This window comes from Melopsittacus undulatus, chromosome 14 (genome assembly GCF_012275295.1).
Source record: "Melopsittacus undulatus isolate bMelUnd1 chromosome 14, bMelUnd1.mat.Z, whole genome shotgun sequence".
NCBI lineage: Eukaryota > Metazoa > Chordata > Aves > Psittaciformes > Psittaculidae > Melopsittacus > Melopsittacus undulatus.
Window position 1 is genome coordinate 1,576,009 of NC_047540.1, and position 16,777 is coordinate 1,592,785.

Sequence of the window (16,777 nt, forward strand, 5' to 3'; positions counted from 1 at the left end):
AGCAATGAAGCGTTTAATCAAAATAATCAACTCATGTTGCTAATGCTTTTTTTTCCCCTCCCTTTCTTTAAGAAGTAATTTAAGGAGGCAAGGCTTCCAAATCCACATCCATCATAGAGATGTCATTAATCAGGACAGGGCTCATCTCAGGAACACCTTGTACACCAGACAGCTTGGAGAGAAGTTTGCTATTTACTGCATTTAAATTGGAAGTGACTCTGCTCTGCTGTGACTTTGGGAGGCCCCTGCAATCCCAAACCCCTTATACGTGATGTTTCAAGACAGGAGCTTCGCTAAGTGCTCCAGGCACTTACTGAGGTCTTCCTGCATCTTCTTCCAGTTCGCTGCTTCTGGAGAATCTGGGTATTTCTCCAGCAAGTCAGAAAGTGCTTCCTTTACCTTCTGGATCTTCCCTGAATTCTGTTCCAGTTCAGCCAGAAATGCCTGGAAAACAATCATTGGGACTTCTTCAGATGTAGGGCAAAGACTGAAATCACCGAGCAGGAATGAAGCAGTGGCTACAGGCTGGAGTTGGGCAATTTCTGCTCTTTGCTCCTTAATGAAATCATTTCGTTTTATTAGCAATATCATGAGCTAACTTGGCTCCAAGAGCAGGGAAAGGCTGGGAATTGCTTTCCAGGAGAAGCTGGAGTGACCCAGCAACAAGGGCTATAGATAAACTCCTTTCCCCTGAGCCCAGTGCCTGAGAGCAGCAGGTCTAGAAGCAAAGAGGTCGAGCACAGCACGTTGGCTCCTGAACCATGACCTGTGTGAGATCCCTTCTGTGGAAAGCCTTTCTTTAAGCTCCTAGTGCTGCTTCAATAAAGCCCATCACTGAGATCCTGTGGGAGGAAACACTTTGATCCCCATTTTTGTGCTCTGGAAGAGATGTTACCTTGTTGTGCTCAGCTTGGGCTCTCATTGTCTCTGTCTTGGTGGGCGAGGAGGAGGCGTCCAGCTCTGACAGCATTCGTTCCTTCGACTCCAGCCACTTCAGCATGGAGCTGGCCTCCTCCTGCACCTCTTGCATCTTCTCCAGCATAGCCGAGAGCTGCTGCTGGCGCTCCTGCAGCGCCGCACCGAGGCCCTGGTACTGCTGGGTCACATCAGACACATCGCACTGGATCTCAGTCAGATCTGTCACCAAGAAAAGCAGCCCGAGGTGAGGACACTGCTCACTCTGTCTGCCTTCACCTGGGCCCTCAGACACTGATCTAGCCCTGGGCAGACACAGCCAGCCAAGCGTGAGGAGGAAGAGGCTGTGCTGCTGTCCATCCTCATGTCACATCATCCTCCCCTCCGGTGCCCAAGGGGCCTTTCCATCCGCACCGTGTCTGCACACTGACAGTTTGCAAACAAAGCAAATGCCTTCGTGTGGGTGAGATGGTACAGGCTGAGTCCGTCCCCACCCCCCCCATCAAGGTCACTGCTGGTACAAGGTTAAAGGATTTGACACCGAAATATAAAGCCGGTTTTATGCACCTATTACCTCGCTGAACTGATGCACTAACAGCAGATAACGGGCAATAATTAAAACTGCTCTTCAAACTGAAGGGTTGGATGCTGTTATAATCCCTTAGAACCAATAAACTTAATTGCAGGCCTTAAAACCATCTCCCATTTATCAGCTTTGAACACCACTGATGGGCTGTCAGGGTGCCCTCACCCCCCAAAGCTGCCCCTCGGCATCCTTCAGCCTGACTTAACATCCTCCAGCACTGTGGCTCCAGCCTGGCTGGGAATTCCACCACTGGGGATGGGATGCGGATGGTGCCACACTGGGGTTTATACTCTCATGGATGGAAGTGCACAGACAGACAAGGACAGTGAGATGGCCTTGGCACAGCGGGGACAGCGAGCTCACCTTTGCATGTGTGGTATCCATTCACGCTGCCGAGCGACCCTCCCGGAGCGGGCAGCGCCACACCTGAGTACAGGGGACGGAGACAGACAGAGGGACAAGACAGACGTGTTAGGAATGCAGACAGCAAGCAATGGATGGCCCTCCAATGACACGGACTACACTGGCCACCAAGCACAGACACAGCGTCCTCATCCGCCCGGTGCCACTGAGCCCACAGCTCCCATTGGAATGGGTTTATTCCTCCTCCTCCCCATGTACCCGCATCCCTCGCTGTGCTGGAGCTGCTCCTGCCTCACTGGACCAAAAGCAGAAGAGCTGAAGCTGCCTGGAGCTGGGCACCTCTCCCAGCATCACCCATGGTGGATGTGGCTCTTGTCATACTGGGGACCACTGCCCACCTCCCCACGCCTGGAAAGCTGCGAGCCTAAACATGACTTTATAATAGCAAGTGAAGTGCTGAATGCCTTCTCTGAAGAGATTAACTCCCCCATGTTCTCTGTTTCTGATGGGATGAAACTATTTAAACCCGCCTCAGTGCACAGACACGCTCTCTTTGCCAAGAGGCTCCACTCCTTGGACACCAGATAGCACAGCTACATTCACAACCAAAGCGGGATTCATCACAAACATATAGGGCAAGCTTCTCTCTTTCTAACCATGTATTTCAAAGCTTTCATGGATGTAAGGGGCTGCAGCTTTGGTCACACATTGTGGGGTGACCACCCCTCTGCTCTTGGAGGTTTCCCATTGAACTGCTCCTCAGGTTAACCCTAATGAACATATCTGGACCCTGCACTCCCAGAAATGCCCATCCATGATGAGAGCTCAGGGACTCGTTCTCACAAGCTGGAAGACATCATCAGGCGGTTTCCAAACAAACCAGACATAATCTCATTGCTTCACAGACTTGAAGCCAGCAAGGAGACAAGTAAATTATGTCTGAAGGCTTAAGTTTCATCCAGCTCTGAAACCCAAAGGCTGGAGTTGGGTTGAAACACTCCAGTCCTCAGGAGCCTGAAGGCCATTGGAAGGGAAGGCAGGAGCTGCCTCCATGAGCTCCCATGCTCCATACAAGCAGCAGTCCCTGTCCCCACGCTGGGATCCCATTCAGTCATTCAGTGCTTGCTATGCTACAGCAAATCAAGCCAAGTGTGTGGGCTCCAAGTGCTTGGCTGATGCCTTAATGCAGCAAGCACCAGTGACACAACCATGGGGTTGAGCTCCACGATAGCTGGACCACCACAGACCCTCTGCAGTTTGTTAGAAGGGGGAAATAACCCCATTGTCTGCTTGGGGCAGGCTCAGTGTGAGCACAAAGGGAGCACTAAGGAAGGAGGCATCCTCAGGAGGGTGGCTGCAACTCACCTGCCTTGGACGGGGTGTCTGGGGCTGTGATCTCCACTATCAGGCTCTCCAGGAGGGTCCCTCTGCGGCCGATCTCCTCCACCTGAGCCCCCTTCCCCTTCCACTCCTCCAGCAGATCCTGCTCAACAACAAGGGACCGGGATTGGGGATGTCACTGGCCTGGCTGCAGCCCTCCCGTCCTCACCCATCCCCTCCCCAGTGCTCCGGTGGCACCGGGACACGGCACCCATGGAACTGGAGCCTGGCGAGCAGACTGCACCAGGGAAGTGGGTGTCTTCATGTCTATTTTTGTCAGGGGAACTCAAGGAGTGAAAAGCTCTTCCCGAACTATCGGCTCTGTTGAAGGAAACCCTCTTCTCCCTCCCACTGGTTTGGGACCTCCCTCCTCCTCTCGGCACAACCCATCCTCGCCGAACCCGGCCCCGGCAGAGCCCATGTGCCATGGGGAGCCTGGTGACGTGCCGAGGGGTGCGAGGGCTGGGGGTGACTCAGCAGATGCTGCTCTGCCTCTGAGTCAAACCCTTGGCACATCCTGATCTCGAGCGGGGGCTCGGATGACAGGACACCTTCCATTGTCTAGCAAGAGGAAAACACTCAGGGACAATGAATGTGCTTGGGTCTCCCACTCCAAATCCCACCCAGAGGAGGCAGGGGAGGAAAGGAAACCAGCAGTGCAGAACAGGACCTTCACACTGCTCTGCTCCCTGCAAACCAGGGACCACTGGATGCACACACACCCCAGCAGCAAGTATGGGGGAGCCCAGGATTCCTGAGACCATAAAACACCTCCAGGACTCTGGGATCTATTCCAGCACTTCCACACCAGCTGCCAACATTCCCAGTCCGGTTCCAGCTCCCTCTGCCCACCTGGATCTGCTGCCGGCGCTGCTGCAGCTCCTGGGTGCCCAGGGAGGTCTCAGCGGGCGGCATTTTGCCTTCACTCTCCCTCAGCCACTTCCTCATGGCCCCAACCAGCTTCCGAAACTCATCCAGTTGCTCCTGGCAGGAGGACGCATCCTTTTCTCTGGGAGTGAAAAGGTTTTGGAGAGTCAGAGCTCGTGCTTTGCCTTGCAATTACCCACACTGAATGCGGCACAGTTGTGTCTTTAGGAGCCCTTTATTGCTCTTAGGAGTAGATGTTGCTCAGGAGCAGCACAAGCGGGGTGCCTGCCAGCCTGCCCCTCACCACTGCTGGACCCCTCAAGCTGTGCCTAGTGGTGCTTTGGGGACCACACCAGCATCACCGTGGTAGCCAACAGCCATGGAGCACCGGGACCTGCGCTGGCTCTGTGCCGGGCTCTTTGTCCCACAGGAAGAGAAGCTTTTGGGAAGACAGAGCTCATTGATGCCTCTGGCCCCAGGCAGCTGCAGGGGGGGATGCTGCCCCTCCTCCCTGGCCACAGCTCTGCTCTATTCAGCCCATCCAGCAGGAACAAGGACAGGACAGGAGCCATGGGCCCCTCCGCACTCACCCACCGCAGCTGCGAGCAGCCGGCACAGTGCGGAATGACTGGGGATTGTCATGGGATTCATAGGGACAGGCCAAGGGGAATGGCTTTAACCTGCCAGAGGGGAGACGGAGAGGAGCTCTTGGGCAGAAGCTCTTCCCTGGGAGGGTGATGGGACACTGGAATGGGTTGAATGGAGATGCTGTGGCTGCCCCATCCCTGGCAGTGCTCAAGGCCAGGTTGGACACAGGGGCTTGGAGCAGCTGCTCCAGTGGAAGGGGTCCCTGCCCATGGCAGGGGTTGGAGTTGAATGAGCTTTAAGGTCCCTTCTAACCCAAATCATTCTGTGATTCTGTGATCTGCTTTTCCTCATCACCTTCCCTGTATTAACCAGGGAGCTTGGAGGCACACAGAGGTATGAACCCCCTGGACACAGGCAAGGTGTTGCTCAAGCTGCTGTGGCCAATTCAAGCTCAAGCTGCGGCTAAAGCTCCTCCTTATCCCTTCATTAGTGGAGCTGAACCAGGCTGCTCCCCTCTGTCACCTCCAGAGATGAGAGCAGGCCTGGGGCAGGCTCCCGATCCCATCTCCCCTCCGGCAGGATGCTCCAGGCTGGAGCGGCTGCAGCCCACACTTCGGGAAGTGCAGGAACGCGGCTCCTACAGCACCAGGAATGCTTCACAACGCCCCCAGCCAAGGCTTTTTATAACGCGTCAGCTGGAGCGAGCTGAGCTGCATCCAGCTCCTGGAGGAGGAGGAGGCACCAAGGGTTCGCTCCTGCCCCCTATGGAAACAGCATCTCCCCTCTCCAATGGGGCTTGCTCTGGGTCCTGCCCCAAGGAGTGTGGGTCCCCAGACTCACCTCTCCTCTGCCACCTTCTGCAGCTGCACGAAGTCTTTCTTCAGGCTCTGCAGCTTCTCCTGCTGCTGGGCAGCGCCAGGGGCGAAGCCACAGGAGCCCAGTTCCATAGCCAGGCTCTCCAGCACAGCCAGGTCCTCCTGGTGCTGCCGCAGCTCCGAATTCAGCTCCTGCCAAAAGCGAAGGGTGATGCTGACTGTGCCCCAGACCAGGGCAGAGGGGATGAACCGGACAGGGCCCCGTGTCCTGCCCTCTGTGGGCATCACCCCCAGGTGCACCAGAGCCAGGTGGGCACAGGTTATGGTAAATACAGGGTAAATCCCCCCTTTGCCAGTGCTGGTGCAAGGCTATGCAGTGAAGGGGATGGGGGGACCCTACACAAAACAAATCAATCCCCCCCTCCCACAAGTGTCTGGTTTAATGCCAGCTTAGAGCATTTCTGAGGCTGTGGCCAAACCATCCCCCACAGCAGAGAACTCATTGGAAGCCCAAGGCAGGAGTTCCATGGAGCCAGGATCGGCCACCACGACCCACGGCATCTCTGAGGGCTTTGTCACATCCTATGTACTGCCAGCATGGGTGTTCTGCTCTATTAACCCCATGGAGGCTTCAACTGGTAAAACCTTGCTAGAGATGCCCTCTGAAAACCAGCCTGGCTCCAGGGAAACACCATTCTCTCCCTGCTGGAAACAGCCTCAGCCATCCCAGACATGCAAAGAGCCTCCCATGGATCCTGCTAGATGGGAAGGGAATCAGCCCTGACACAGATGGAGGCTCCTCCCCACGCATCCCACCTGGATGTGCTGGGAGAAGTGAGCGATGTCCCGGTCCGGCTGGTTCCCAGATGCCAACATCCTTGCCCTGCTCTCAGTGAACTGCTGCAGCCTCTCCGAGAGCTGCTCGTACTGCTCCACCTTGGGCAGGAGGCTCTTCAGTGCATCCTCCCTGTCCCGCTGCTGCTGGCACAGCCTCCCAAAGTGCTCCGTGGCCTCTGCCAGCTTGTCCTGCAGGGCAGAGGCTGTGGGGCTGTCTGCTGCCTCCATGAACCGTGTCACCATCTCCCGGGTGGCTTCCAGGCAGCTCCTCTGCCGGGCAATGTCCTGCTTCAGCTTCTGCGGGGGGCACACAAAGGGATGGAGGTTTAATGGGGCAAACTGATGTGAAGAGGATGGGCTGCCCCTGGGAACATCAGCGTGTGCTTTGGGACAGACAGGGTTGGGTGGGAATTGTTCCCTATCCGTTTTCCTTTCCTTTTTGGTCTCCCTTAACGTGCTCTGCCTTTCCCCAGTGTGTGATTAGAACAAGAGGAAACAGCCTCAAGCTGCACCAGGGGAGGTTGAGGTTGGATATTCAGAACAAGTCCTTCCCTAAAGGGTGCTCAGACATTGGAACAGGCTGCCCAAGGCAGGGCTGGAGTCACCGGCCCTACAAGTGTTCACAGACTGGATAGATGAGGCCCTCAGCCACATGGGTCAGTAGTGGCCTTGGTAGTGTTGGGATAATGGCTGGACTTGATGATCTTAAAGGTCTTTTCCAACTTCACTGATAATATGATTCTACGTGACATCCAAGCCCTACTTGTTAGTAAAGAAGAGATCTTCAACAGGTCTGTCCTAGCTTAAAGAAATTCACTAAAGATTCTGCTCACATCCCCTTTTAGGGTTTTTCTTTGGTGTTTTCAGAATATTGGAGCACCTGCAGGGTTCAGATGCTGCAGCATGGGGGAACCTGCAGGGTTCAGGTGCTGCAGCACAGGGAACCTGCAGGGTTCAGGTCCTGCAGCATGGGGGATCCTGCAGGGTTCAGGTCCTGCAGCACAGGGAACCTGCAGGGTTCAGGTCCTGCAGCACAGGGGAACCTGCAGGGTTCAGGTCCTGCAGCACAGGGAACCTGCAGGGTTCAGATCCTGCAGCACAGGGAACCTGCAGGGTTCAGGTCCTGCAGCACAGGGAACCTGCAGGGTTCAGGTCCTGCAGCACAGGGAACCTGCAGGGTTCAGGTCCTGCAGTACAGGGAACCTGCAGGGTTCAGGTCCTGCAGCACAAGGAACCTGCAGTGTTCAGGTCCTGCAGACAGGCACACTGCAGGTCAGGAGCTCAGGGCCCAGCCTTACCGCACTCGTGGCAAGTGAGTCCTGGATGGATGCAGAGGTGAGCGCTGCCGGCTGCTCCCTCTCCAGGCTCTTCTCAATCTCTGCCACCGACTGCAGGAGGCTCTCCAGGCTCTCCTGGACACTCTGGGACTGGGCAATGGATTTCTGGAGCAGGTCCGAGCGCTCGGCCATGCGCTGGGAGAGGCTCTGGAAGCGGCTCACGATGGCATCTGTGGAGTCAGGTACACAGAGCTCAGCCACAAGCAAGGATCACCTTTGGCTCCTGCCAAACTCCCACTGATGATGGATTCCCATCCCCAACCTCAGCAACAGGACGGGGATCCAACACTAAATGGCCAGCCTGGATCACAGTCCTTCCCATAGGCAAACACAAGCCTCTGCTGGGAGCCTTTGCCTCACCTTCTCCCAGAAGTGGGAAATTCCATCCTCCCTCCCTGTTTGGTTTTCATACCCCCTCAGCCATCCCTGCTAATGCAGGTGGTAGGTTTGCTCTGTACCTGTTGTTTCCTGGATGTGCCCGCGGTCCGGAGCCGGCTCCCCTTGTACCTGCAGCAGGGACTGAGCTGCTTTCTGCAGCTTCTCCACTGGCACCTGATGCTCAGCGAGGTCTCCCTGCAACTGCTGTTTTGACACAAGATGAGGCAGAGTCAGTGCTGGGTCACACATAAGAGCTCTGCACCCTCGGGATGCTCAGGGCTCCACAGAACCCTGCTGAGGGACCTTGCTCAACCACACACTCCTTAGGGTAAATAACAACATAGACTGGAAGGTCCAGCCCCACACACTGCAGGCAGAGCTGGGGCAGAGGCTGTCCCAGTGCTCACACACCATTCCTGGGGGTGAATATCCCCCCATGTCCCACTGGGATGTCCCATGGGCAGTCTGTGGCTGCAGCAGCCACATTCCCACACAGGCTCCAGCAGTATCACCATGGATCCCATACCTTGGCATTGGCGAGCTGCTTCTGCAGGATGGCTGGATCCGAAGAAACCGTCTCCGAGAGCAGATTCCCAACAGCAGCTTCACTCTCCTGCAGCCATGTCCTGAGGGACTCTGCCACCTCCTGGAACTGCTGGTAGTGATCCAGCAAGGTGCTGAGGTGGGAACCGAGCTTGGTGCACTGCAAAGGAGCAATGAGACATAAGGAGGGGATGCAAACAAAGCAGGGAGCAAGCTGGGCACTGCTGTAAAACACACAAGGAAGAAAACCCTTTAAAAACCCCAATCTTGGCATATGTGCTAAAGGAATTACAGGAGAGCAAAGCAGAGGTGTTCCCCCTGCCCAAGCCCTGAACAAGAGAGTCCTTGTCCTGCAACTTACATCAGTGCTACAAGTTGGCAGGGGAGTGGAACTAGATCTTTAAGGTCCCTTCCAACCCAAACTATCCTATGGCTCCGGACACTGAAGAGAAACATCCCTTTGCGTTCCCTGTGTGTTCCACACACACAGGAGTACAACAGCTCCCCCATCCCTTCCCATACCCTGCTGTGCAGTGTGCTGTATCGCCGCGTCGCATCCTCCAGCTTGCTCCTGACCAGCGCCTGGGACCCGGCATCCCCAGCAGCTCCCTCCGCATCCAGCACCTTCTGCCCCGACATGGTAACGAAGCGCAGGTCTCCTTTGTGGGAGATGACGTCCTCGGAGAAGCTGCCCTGGCGCCGGAGCAGCTGCCGCAGCCCTGTGGGGTCACTGTCCCCCTTGGCCATCCCCTCCAGATCCTGCTCTGCCTGCTCCAGCCATGCCTCGAACTCGCCGTGATCCCGAAGGAACTTGCGCAGCTCATCCCGCAGGACCTGCACTTGCTTCAGCCGCGCTTCTGACTGTGCCAGGGAAGCCGTGTACTGGTGCTTGAGCTCTGCCAGCCGGGCCTGGAGCTGGGCTCGCTCCTCCCCGGCCAGGCTGTGGCTGTGCTTGTCCAGGAATGCCTGCGCTGACTGCGTGGCCAGGATGATGTCCTGCTGCTGGGACAGCAGCTCCTGGTGCTGGGCCTGAAAGATGCGGTGAGCAAAGGTGATGCTTGAGACTGCAGGGATAGGACAAGGGGTGATGGGTTTAAACTGCAACAGGGGAAGTTCAGGTTGGAGATAAGGGAGAAGTTCTTTACTGTGGGGATGCTGAGGTGCTGGCACAGGGTGCTCAGTGAAGTGATAAATGCTCCATCCCTGGCAGTGTTCAAGGCCAGGGTGGATGGGGCTTGGAGCAACCTGGTCAAGTGTGAGGCATCCCTGCCCATGGCAGGGGGTTGGAACTGGAGGATATTAAGGTCCTTTCCATCCAATCTGTGATTGAGGGTCCCTGCCCAGCAGCACCCAGTGCACCTCACCTCCCACAGCACTGGGGAGGTGGGGAACACTGCAAGGCTGGGATAGGAGCAGGAGCTCTGCCCACAGAACCCCTGGTCTGACCATGATGAGCACCTTCTCATCACCCTGATGGCACCGTGCCACAGCACCCACCACCAACGCAGAAGGCATGTCCTCCAGGAAGCCAGCAGCGACTTCCCATGTTTCCCATATGGAAAATCCCCCTGAACATGGGTATTCAAGGCCAACCGCATCTAACACCCAATGCTGCTCCAGCTGCATCAGCAGGGTCAGTGCATGGGGCTTTGGAGGAAGCAGCTGTTGTCCTGACCTTCAGCCTCTCGTACTGCTCATCCAGGCTGTCGGCAGCGTTGTCAGCTCCCACAATGTGGCCATCAGGGACGTCCCCAGTGCCTGTGCCTGCTCCTTCCCCTCGTGCCTGCTCAATGGGGTGAGGTCTGTACTCCAGGAGCCCTCCCTTCTGCTCCAGTGATGCCACCCAGTCCAGAAGGGAATCGATCTTCCTGCTGTTCTCCTCCAGCTCTTTGGCAGCTTTCACCTGAAAGCACAAAGGCACCAGCTAAAGAATGTCCCATTTTATGCATGTTCAGCAACCTGCTGCACAGAGGAGACGGACGGAAGGAAGGAAGGAAGGAAGGAAGGAAGGAGGGAAGGAAGGAAGGAGGGAAGGAAGGAAGGAAGGACAGAAGGAAGGAAGGGAGGAAGGAAAAGAAGGTGTAAAGAAGCTTTTCATAAACTCAGCATTGCACTTCTAACCCTGATGAAGCCCAGAACCCCTGTCCTGAAATGCTTCAACTCCAGAAGTGAGCATCACCTTCATCACCAGCACATGGAGGACCCTGATGCTCAAGCTCCCATTAAAGGTCAGCTCTAAGGCAGAGCCCTTTCCTCTCCCAGCTCCTGCACAACCAGCCCATCTGTGGCTGCAACTCTCAAGGCACTTCATGAGAGAAATACCTGGGGGGGGGATGCCTCATTTGAGGGACAGGCAGGAAGGAACCACAAACTGCTTTATGCTGCATCACCAGCTGACTGCCAGGACCCCAAATGAAGCTGACTGCAGCACCTGGACCCTCACTGTCCACCTTCAGGGCTACAGCTCTTTCCATGTCACCTTTTCAGTCTCCTGCTGCACTGCAGCAGTCACGGCGCTCTCCAGCTCCTTGTGGGCCATCTCTGTCCTCTCCTGCAGGGACCGGTACTGCTCCTTGGCGTGCTGGAGCTTCTCTTGCAGCATTGCCAGCTCCCCAGGCTCCATCTTCGCTTTGTTGTCCTCCAAGAACTCCTCTGTGCTTTTGAGGATGCTGGCGAAGGATGCGGCTCGGGTGTGCATGCTCCTCTGCAGCTCCTGTGCAGACGATGCCATCAGCTCCATGCGCTCCCAAGCCTCTCCTCCTCCTGCCCCCCAGCTCTTGGAGCACTGACCTTCACATGGCTCTGCCTCTGCTGCAGGGTGGACAGGTTCCCTTGGCTGGCTGCTCTCTGCTGCTCCAGCAGCGTGTCCTCAGCCTGGCTCAGCCAGCGGCTCAGCTCGGCCAGGCTCTGTGCCCGGGCTGCCTGCTGCTCCTGCAGTGTCTGCGGGCAGAGCAGAGGCAAGAGGGGTCAGTTAGCATCAGTGCTGCCCCTGGCTCGGGTACATCACTGCAAGGCAAGGTGAGAGGTTACTGAAGATGAGGATGCAGCACAGAAACCACCTTTCCCAGCTCTCCAGGGGCTCCTTCTCCAGCTCACACACTGCAGGAATGGGGCTGCAGTGCCCAGTGCCTGCTGAGCAGGAGCTGCTCCCTGCACCTCTGCCTCCACTCCAGCAGGAGAGCTCAACCACGAGTTTCTGTGCCTTTCCCATTCAGCCTCACAAGCATTAAAACTGCAGCAGAAACTCATCTAAGAGAGGTACCAACAACCTGAGGTCAGGCAGCATCACTGTGGAGCCCCAGACAAGCCAAGCTTGGGTTTGATCCTGGGGTTGGAGAGGGAGCCCGAGAGAGGGGAAGTGTTTCTGTAGCTGATCCAGCTCCTCGGGTTTGCTGCCAGAGCACAACACAGAAGCGCCTGTTTGAGCAATTGAGCATGATGTGACCTGAGAGACCCTGCAAGGTTCCTGCTCCCCTTCCCCAGGGGAGATAAAGGGTTTGAGTTTCACTGGGCATTTCAGCAAGGTGATGTACAAACTTGTGCAAAACACTGTGCTTGTTTCTCCCACTCATAAGATACGCAATAGAAGCACATTGCAAGAGCCTTCTTAAGAGCTCTTCAGCTGCAAAGCGAGTTCTTCTTGGGTTAGGATGGGCGCACACTCAATCTGAAAAAGCAAAGCAAACTGGTTAATATACACACACACTCCAGAGAGGACAGGCAAGAGTTACAGAGAGCACTTGTTAATAAAAACCACATTAATCCTGTCTTGAAGAGAGCCTCCATGCACTGATGGGTGCTGCAGCAACGCAGCAGAGACCTGAGGAGTTGCTTTTGCAGCTGCCTTGATGGATCATCCTCTGTTTCTCTGGGATAGCTATACCTGACTTGAGCAGTGGAAATAAGACATTAAAACTGACTGATGCCTGTGGTGGCCCCTCCGCACAGGGGGTTTCTGGTGGGTTTATTCCACCCAGCCCATAGCAACTCGATGGCTGCACTACCCAAGCTCCATCTTTGGGAGAAAAGCGACTTTCCACCTGGGAGTTACGTGGTAGAAGAGAAAAGACTTGAGAGGAAGCTCGTGATGGGCAGTAAGTCATAAACTGTGAGTGGCATGCACACAAATCCCACACAGGAGGTGTCTGAGCACGGTCCTGGGGCCGGGAGCAAACTGCAGGCAGGAAGCATCCGTGTCCCAACCTTCACCTGATCCGTCTGCTCCGCTTGCTGGAGCCAGACCTGCAGGACCTCCACCCGCGCCGTGACGCGCTCCGACAGCTCCTGGAAAGCCTTCTGCAGCTCATGGAGCAGCCGCAGCAGCTGCCTGCTCTGCTGAGGGGTCAGATCCTGCGCGTGCTCCGAGATGAGGAACTGGATGTCGAAGGCAGTGGCGTCGAGCTGAGACTTGGTGTCAGCCAAGGGCTCTTTCAGCTCCTGAAGGATAGAGAAGAGACCTGTCAAAACGACCCTACAGGCCTGGACAGTCATGGTGACCATGGTGCCACCAGCAGCTCTTGGAGCTTTTGATCCCTGAGTTCAATGCCAAGGAGCCAGCAGCAACCAGGAGATGCTGAACTGATCATTTCTTGACAGTTGTTGCTACAAGGGAATGGTAGATCACAGAGTGGTTTGGGTTGGAAGGGAGCTTAAAGCTCCTCCAGCTCCAACCCCTGCCATGGGCAGGGACCCCTTCCACTGGAGCAGCTGCTCCAAGCCCCTGTGTCCAACCTGGCCTTGAGCACTGCCAGGGATGGGGCAGCCACAGCTCCTCTGGGCACCCTTAATATGGAGGGGAGTCTGAGCTCCTTGTAAAGCCGACGGAGACCAGGGCAGGTGGGATGGATGGAGCAATCAGAGCACAAGGAAGCAGCTCTTTCCTCAATAGCCAGATGGGAATCCCTCAGCCCTTAGCACACACCTACATGTGAGCATGTTCCCCAAACAGCCAAAGCAGATGGCTCCTGTATTGTAGAAACAAATGACTTTGGAGCAAATACAATACTGTTGCTCCTCCTGCAACACAGGATAAGGGCAAACCCTTGGTAGGCTTCAGGAGGGAAGCAAGATTAAAAGCCTCTTCTCCCTGCAGAGGACAGCATCTTTATCAGACAGCAGGATTAGGGGCATTGCTATGGTTACCTTGTACTGCTGCAGGCAGCGGCTCAGGCTGTTCGCATCAGTCTCATGGTTGTAATCACTGCCCTCCAGCGACTCTGCGGTGCTGGAGACCCAGCTCAGCAGCTCCTGGAGCTTGCCCTGGAGAGTCTCGTGATGTGCCAGGATTTTAGCCTTAAAAACAGGGATGTATCATGTAAAGGAGCAGAGCACTCCCAGGAAGAAGCCCTGGGATGCTCAGGGATGGTGCCAGCTTTACCTGTTCTGTTTCTGCTGCCCCACGCAGGTTTTGCAGCCGGGACTCCAGAACATCACTTGTAGAGCTCAGAGACTTCTGCAGGTTCTTGGCATCCTTCTCCAAAGCCTTCAGCAACTGCTCAGGGACTTCTTCAGGGGGGTTGGCCACAATCTGCCTCACGGCGTCCAGCTCCTGATTCACTGGGAAGCTCAGCTCCTGCAGCTCAGCGCCCAGGGCCTGCGGGAAGACAGGATCGTTATGTCTGAGACAGGGTGACTTCATCTTCCCACTGCCAGCACTGAGGAAAGGCTCTGGAGACCCAGCTCCAAGCTGCGTCTATCTGCTAAAGATGCATCCCCGTCCTCCAGCCCTGCTCAGCTGCCAGTAACTGCCTGGCCTATTTCCAGGCTGTAAAATACATTTCAGTCCAGCTTAGCTTATTGCCTCTGGGCTGCATCCCTCAGAGCAGCTCCAGTGCCTAAAGGGGATCCAAGAAAGCTGGAGAGGGGCTTGGGACAAGGGCCTGCAGGGACAGGCCAAGGGGAATGGCTTGAACCTGCCCGAGGGGAGACTGAGCTGAGCTCTGAGGCAGAAGCTGTTCCCTGGGAGGGTGCTGAGGCGCTGGCACAGGGTGCCCAGAGAAGCTGTGGCTGCCCCATCCCTGGCAGTGCTCAAGGCCAGGTTGGACACAGGGGCTTGGAGCAGCTGCTCCAGTGGAAGGGGTCCCTGCCCGTGGCAGGGGTTGGAGCTGGATGAGCTTTAAGGTCCCTTCCAAACCAAGCCAGTCTGGGATTCTGATTGTCTAAGCAGGGAGGAGGGGGTGAGACCAGGCAGGGAGGGATGGGGCTTGCACATAAACCCCTGTTAAACCTGAGTCTGACCTTCCTGCTGGCTTCCAAGAGCAAGGAAGAGGTGCATGAAGCTGGGGACAGGAGGGACGAGCTGTGTCCTGCCTAAGGACACCCAAACCCAGCTCACCTCTGCCTGCTGCAGCAGCTCATGCAGAGCTGCCAAACTCTGCTCCGCCGGCTGCACCCGCTTGATCCGCATCTCGACATCTCGGAGCATGGACAGGTAGGATATCAGCTTCTCGTCGTGCTCCAGACACATCTTCTTGCTGAACATGATCTGCAGAAGCAAACAGCAAAGCAAAACTTGGAACTTAGAGAGAAGAAAACAAAGGATTCTTCTTTTTTTCCAAAGAAAGAACCCATTAATAGCATTCCACTTGATGGACTTGCCCCTTGCTGGCCTTATCTACACGATTTACTACAGGGAAAACAAGCCACATGGCTCTTTTCCCAACATAAATGGCAAGAGATGCCTGGAGTTACAGTAAAAGTGCCAAAAAGAGTCCTACTTATTACTCATTTATAAGTAATGCTCCAGCAGAAAGAAGCCACAACTAAGCCCTGAGTGTTTTCAGTCAGACATCACCGAGTCCTTTGCCAAATCCATTGCAGCTGATGCTCAAACATTCACCCCTCACGTTCCAGCTGTGCTGAGGACCTGGGGCACATTTAACATCAAACCTACACAAAGAGCTCATCAAAACCCTGCTGAAGGAGCAGAAAGCACCAACTTACCTGGGCTGGTCTCGTGGATTCCCTCGAGGTTTCCAGCAGCTCCCCCTCCACTATCACAGGCAGGAGCAAGCTCCGGTCGCCAGGACCCGGCTGCCTGCTCCTCTCCTGGGCTGCTTCTCCTTGGGATCCTGAGGGAGCAGAGGCACCTTCTTGGCCTGTGCTGACCTCCAGTGTTGGCTCTTGCTGTTTGTCTTCTCCAAGCTCAAGGACTGCAGCAGAGGTTTCCTCAGCCTCCCTGGGTTCCTCTCTGATAAGCAATTCCTGGGGCAGTTCGTCTGCTGCAGGGGCTGTGATGGACACATCACTGGTGGCTTCCACCTTGGTGTCCTCCTGGGTCATCCTCTCCTCCAGGCTCAATGCTGCTGAGGAATCCCAACCATTTCTGGTCCCACTTTCCATCACCTCTGGAGCTCCCTCTTGCCCTGGGGAGACAGGGGACACCTGAGCCCCACTGAGGTCTTCTTTATCTTCCTCTGAGATAATCCTGGTGCTGGTTTCACGTTCTGGTTCTGCTGTGCTTGAGACCAAGTCCTTCTCCTTCTTCCCTGGGATTTCTTTGGCAATCAGAGAAGGAAGGGACTGTGTTTCTGCAGATCTCTCTGGCTGAGCACTGTCTCCTGCACCACTGATCTGCTTTGCTTTCTTTTTCTTCCTCTTCTGTTTCTGGGTGGGTTTTAGCTCCGGTTCACTTGTTTTCTCCTGATCAACTGGACCTTCTGCAGCCAGTCTTGGGGCTTCTCCTTCAGCGGGTCTGGCAGCTCTTTTACCTGCAAGCTCATCTCCTGCAGGAGCAATGCTGACCTCAGGGGGCTCTCCAGACTCTGCAGGACTCACTTCTTCCTTCCCTTGACCCACAGTAACAGATGCCCTCGGGGCTGCTGGTGGTACCTGGTCCAGGCTGCCTGCTTGTCCTCCTTGCTCAAAAGCCTCCACTGCACCTTCTTCACCTGCTGCAGCTCCCTCTGCACTTACTAACCCTCTCCCCCTCCTCTCCTCCTCCACACTGTGAAGCATCTCCACATCCTGCTCTTCCTCCAAGCCCAATCCCTCCATTGTCTCTGTCCCTTGAGCTACCACTTCTCTCCTTGATTCCTTCCTCCAGGCAGTTCTCACCTGGGAGGTGCTTTTTGCAATCTCCTTTTCCATTGCAATCTCCTTTTCCATAGCCCTCACCACCACTGTCTCTTCAGGGAGAGATGCTGCACCTAAACCTGAGGGGTGTTCTG

At 55.6% G+C, this 16,777-nt stretch overlaps 1 protein-coding gene across 1 annotated transcript in view; it reads right to left on the reverse strand.

The window, feature by feature from the left end:
- Window positions 1-16,777, reverse strand: part of MACF1 (microtubule actin crosslinking factor 1) — a 131,369-nt gene that overhangs the window by 52,087 nt on the left and 62,505 nt on the right. The window contains exons 36-49 of the mRNA XM_034069104.1: window positions 11,400-11,549; window positions 11,089-11,322; window positions 10,285-10,512; window positions 9,132-9,638; window positions 8,593-8,769; window positions 8,147-8,270; window positions 7,650-7,858; window positions 6,331-6,648; window positions 5,540-5,706; window positions 4,097-4,253; window positions 3,230-3,347; window positions 1,865-1,927; window positions 896-1,137; window positions 315-444 (exon numbers count right to left, since the gene is read on the reverse strand). Coding sequence (XP_033924995.1) covers window positions 315-444; window positions 896-1,137; window positions 1,865-1,927; window positions 3,230-3,347; window positions 4,097-4,253; window positions 5,540-5,706; window positions 6,331-6,648; window positions 7,650-7,858; window positions 8,147-8,270; window positions 8,593-8,769; window positions 9,132-9,638; window positions 10,285-10,512; window positions 11,089-11,322; window positions 11,400-11,549 — 2,824 coding nt within the window. The remainder of the gene's footprint in view (window positions 1-314; window positions 445-895; window positions 1,138-1,864; window positions 1,928-3,229; window positions 3,348-4,096; window positions 4,254-5,539; window positions 5,707-6,330; window positions 6,649-7,649; window positions 7,859-8,146; window positions 8,271-8,592; window positions 8,770-9,131; window positions 9,639-10,284; window positions 10,513-11,088; window positions 11,323-11,399; window positions 11,550-16,777) is intronic.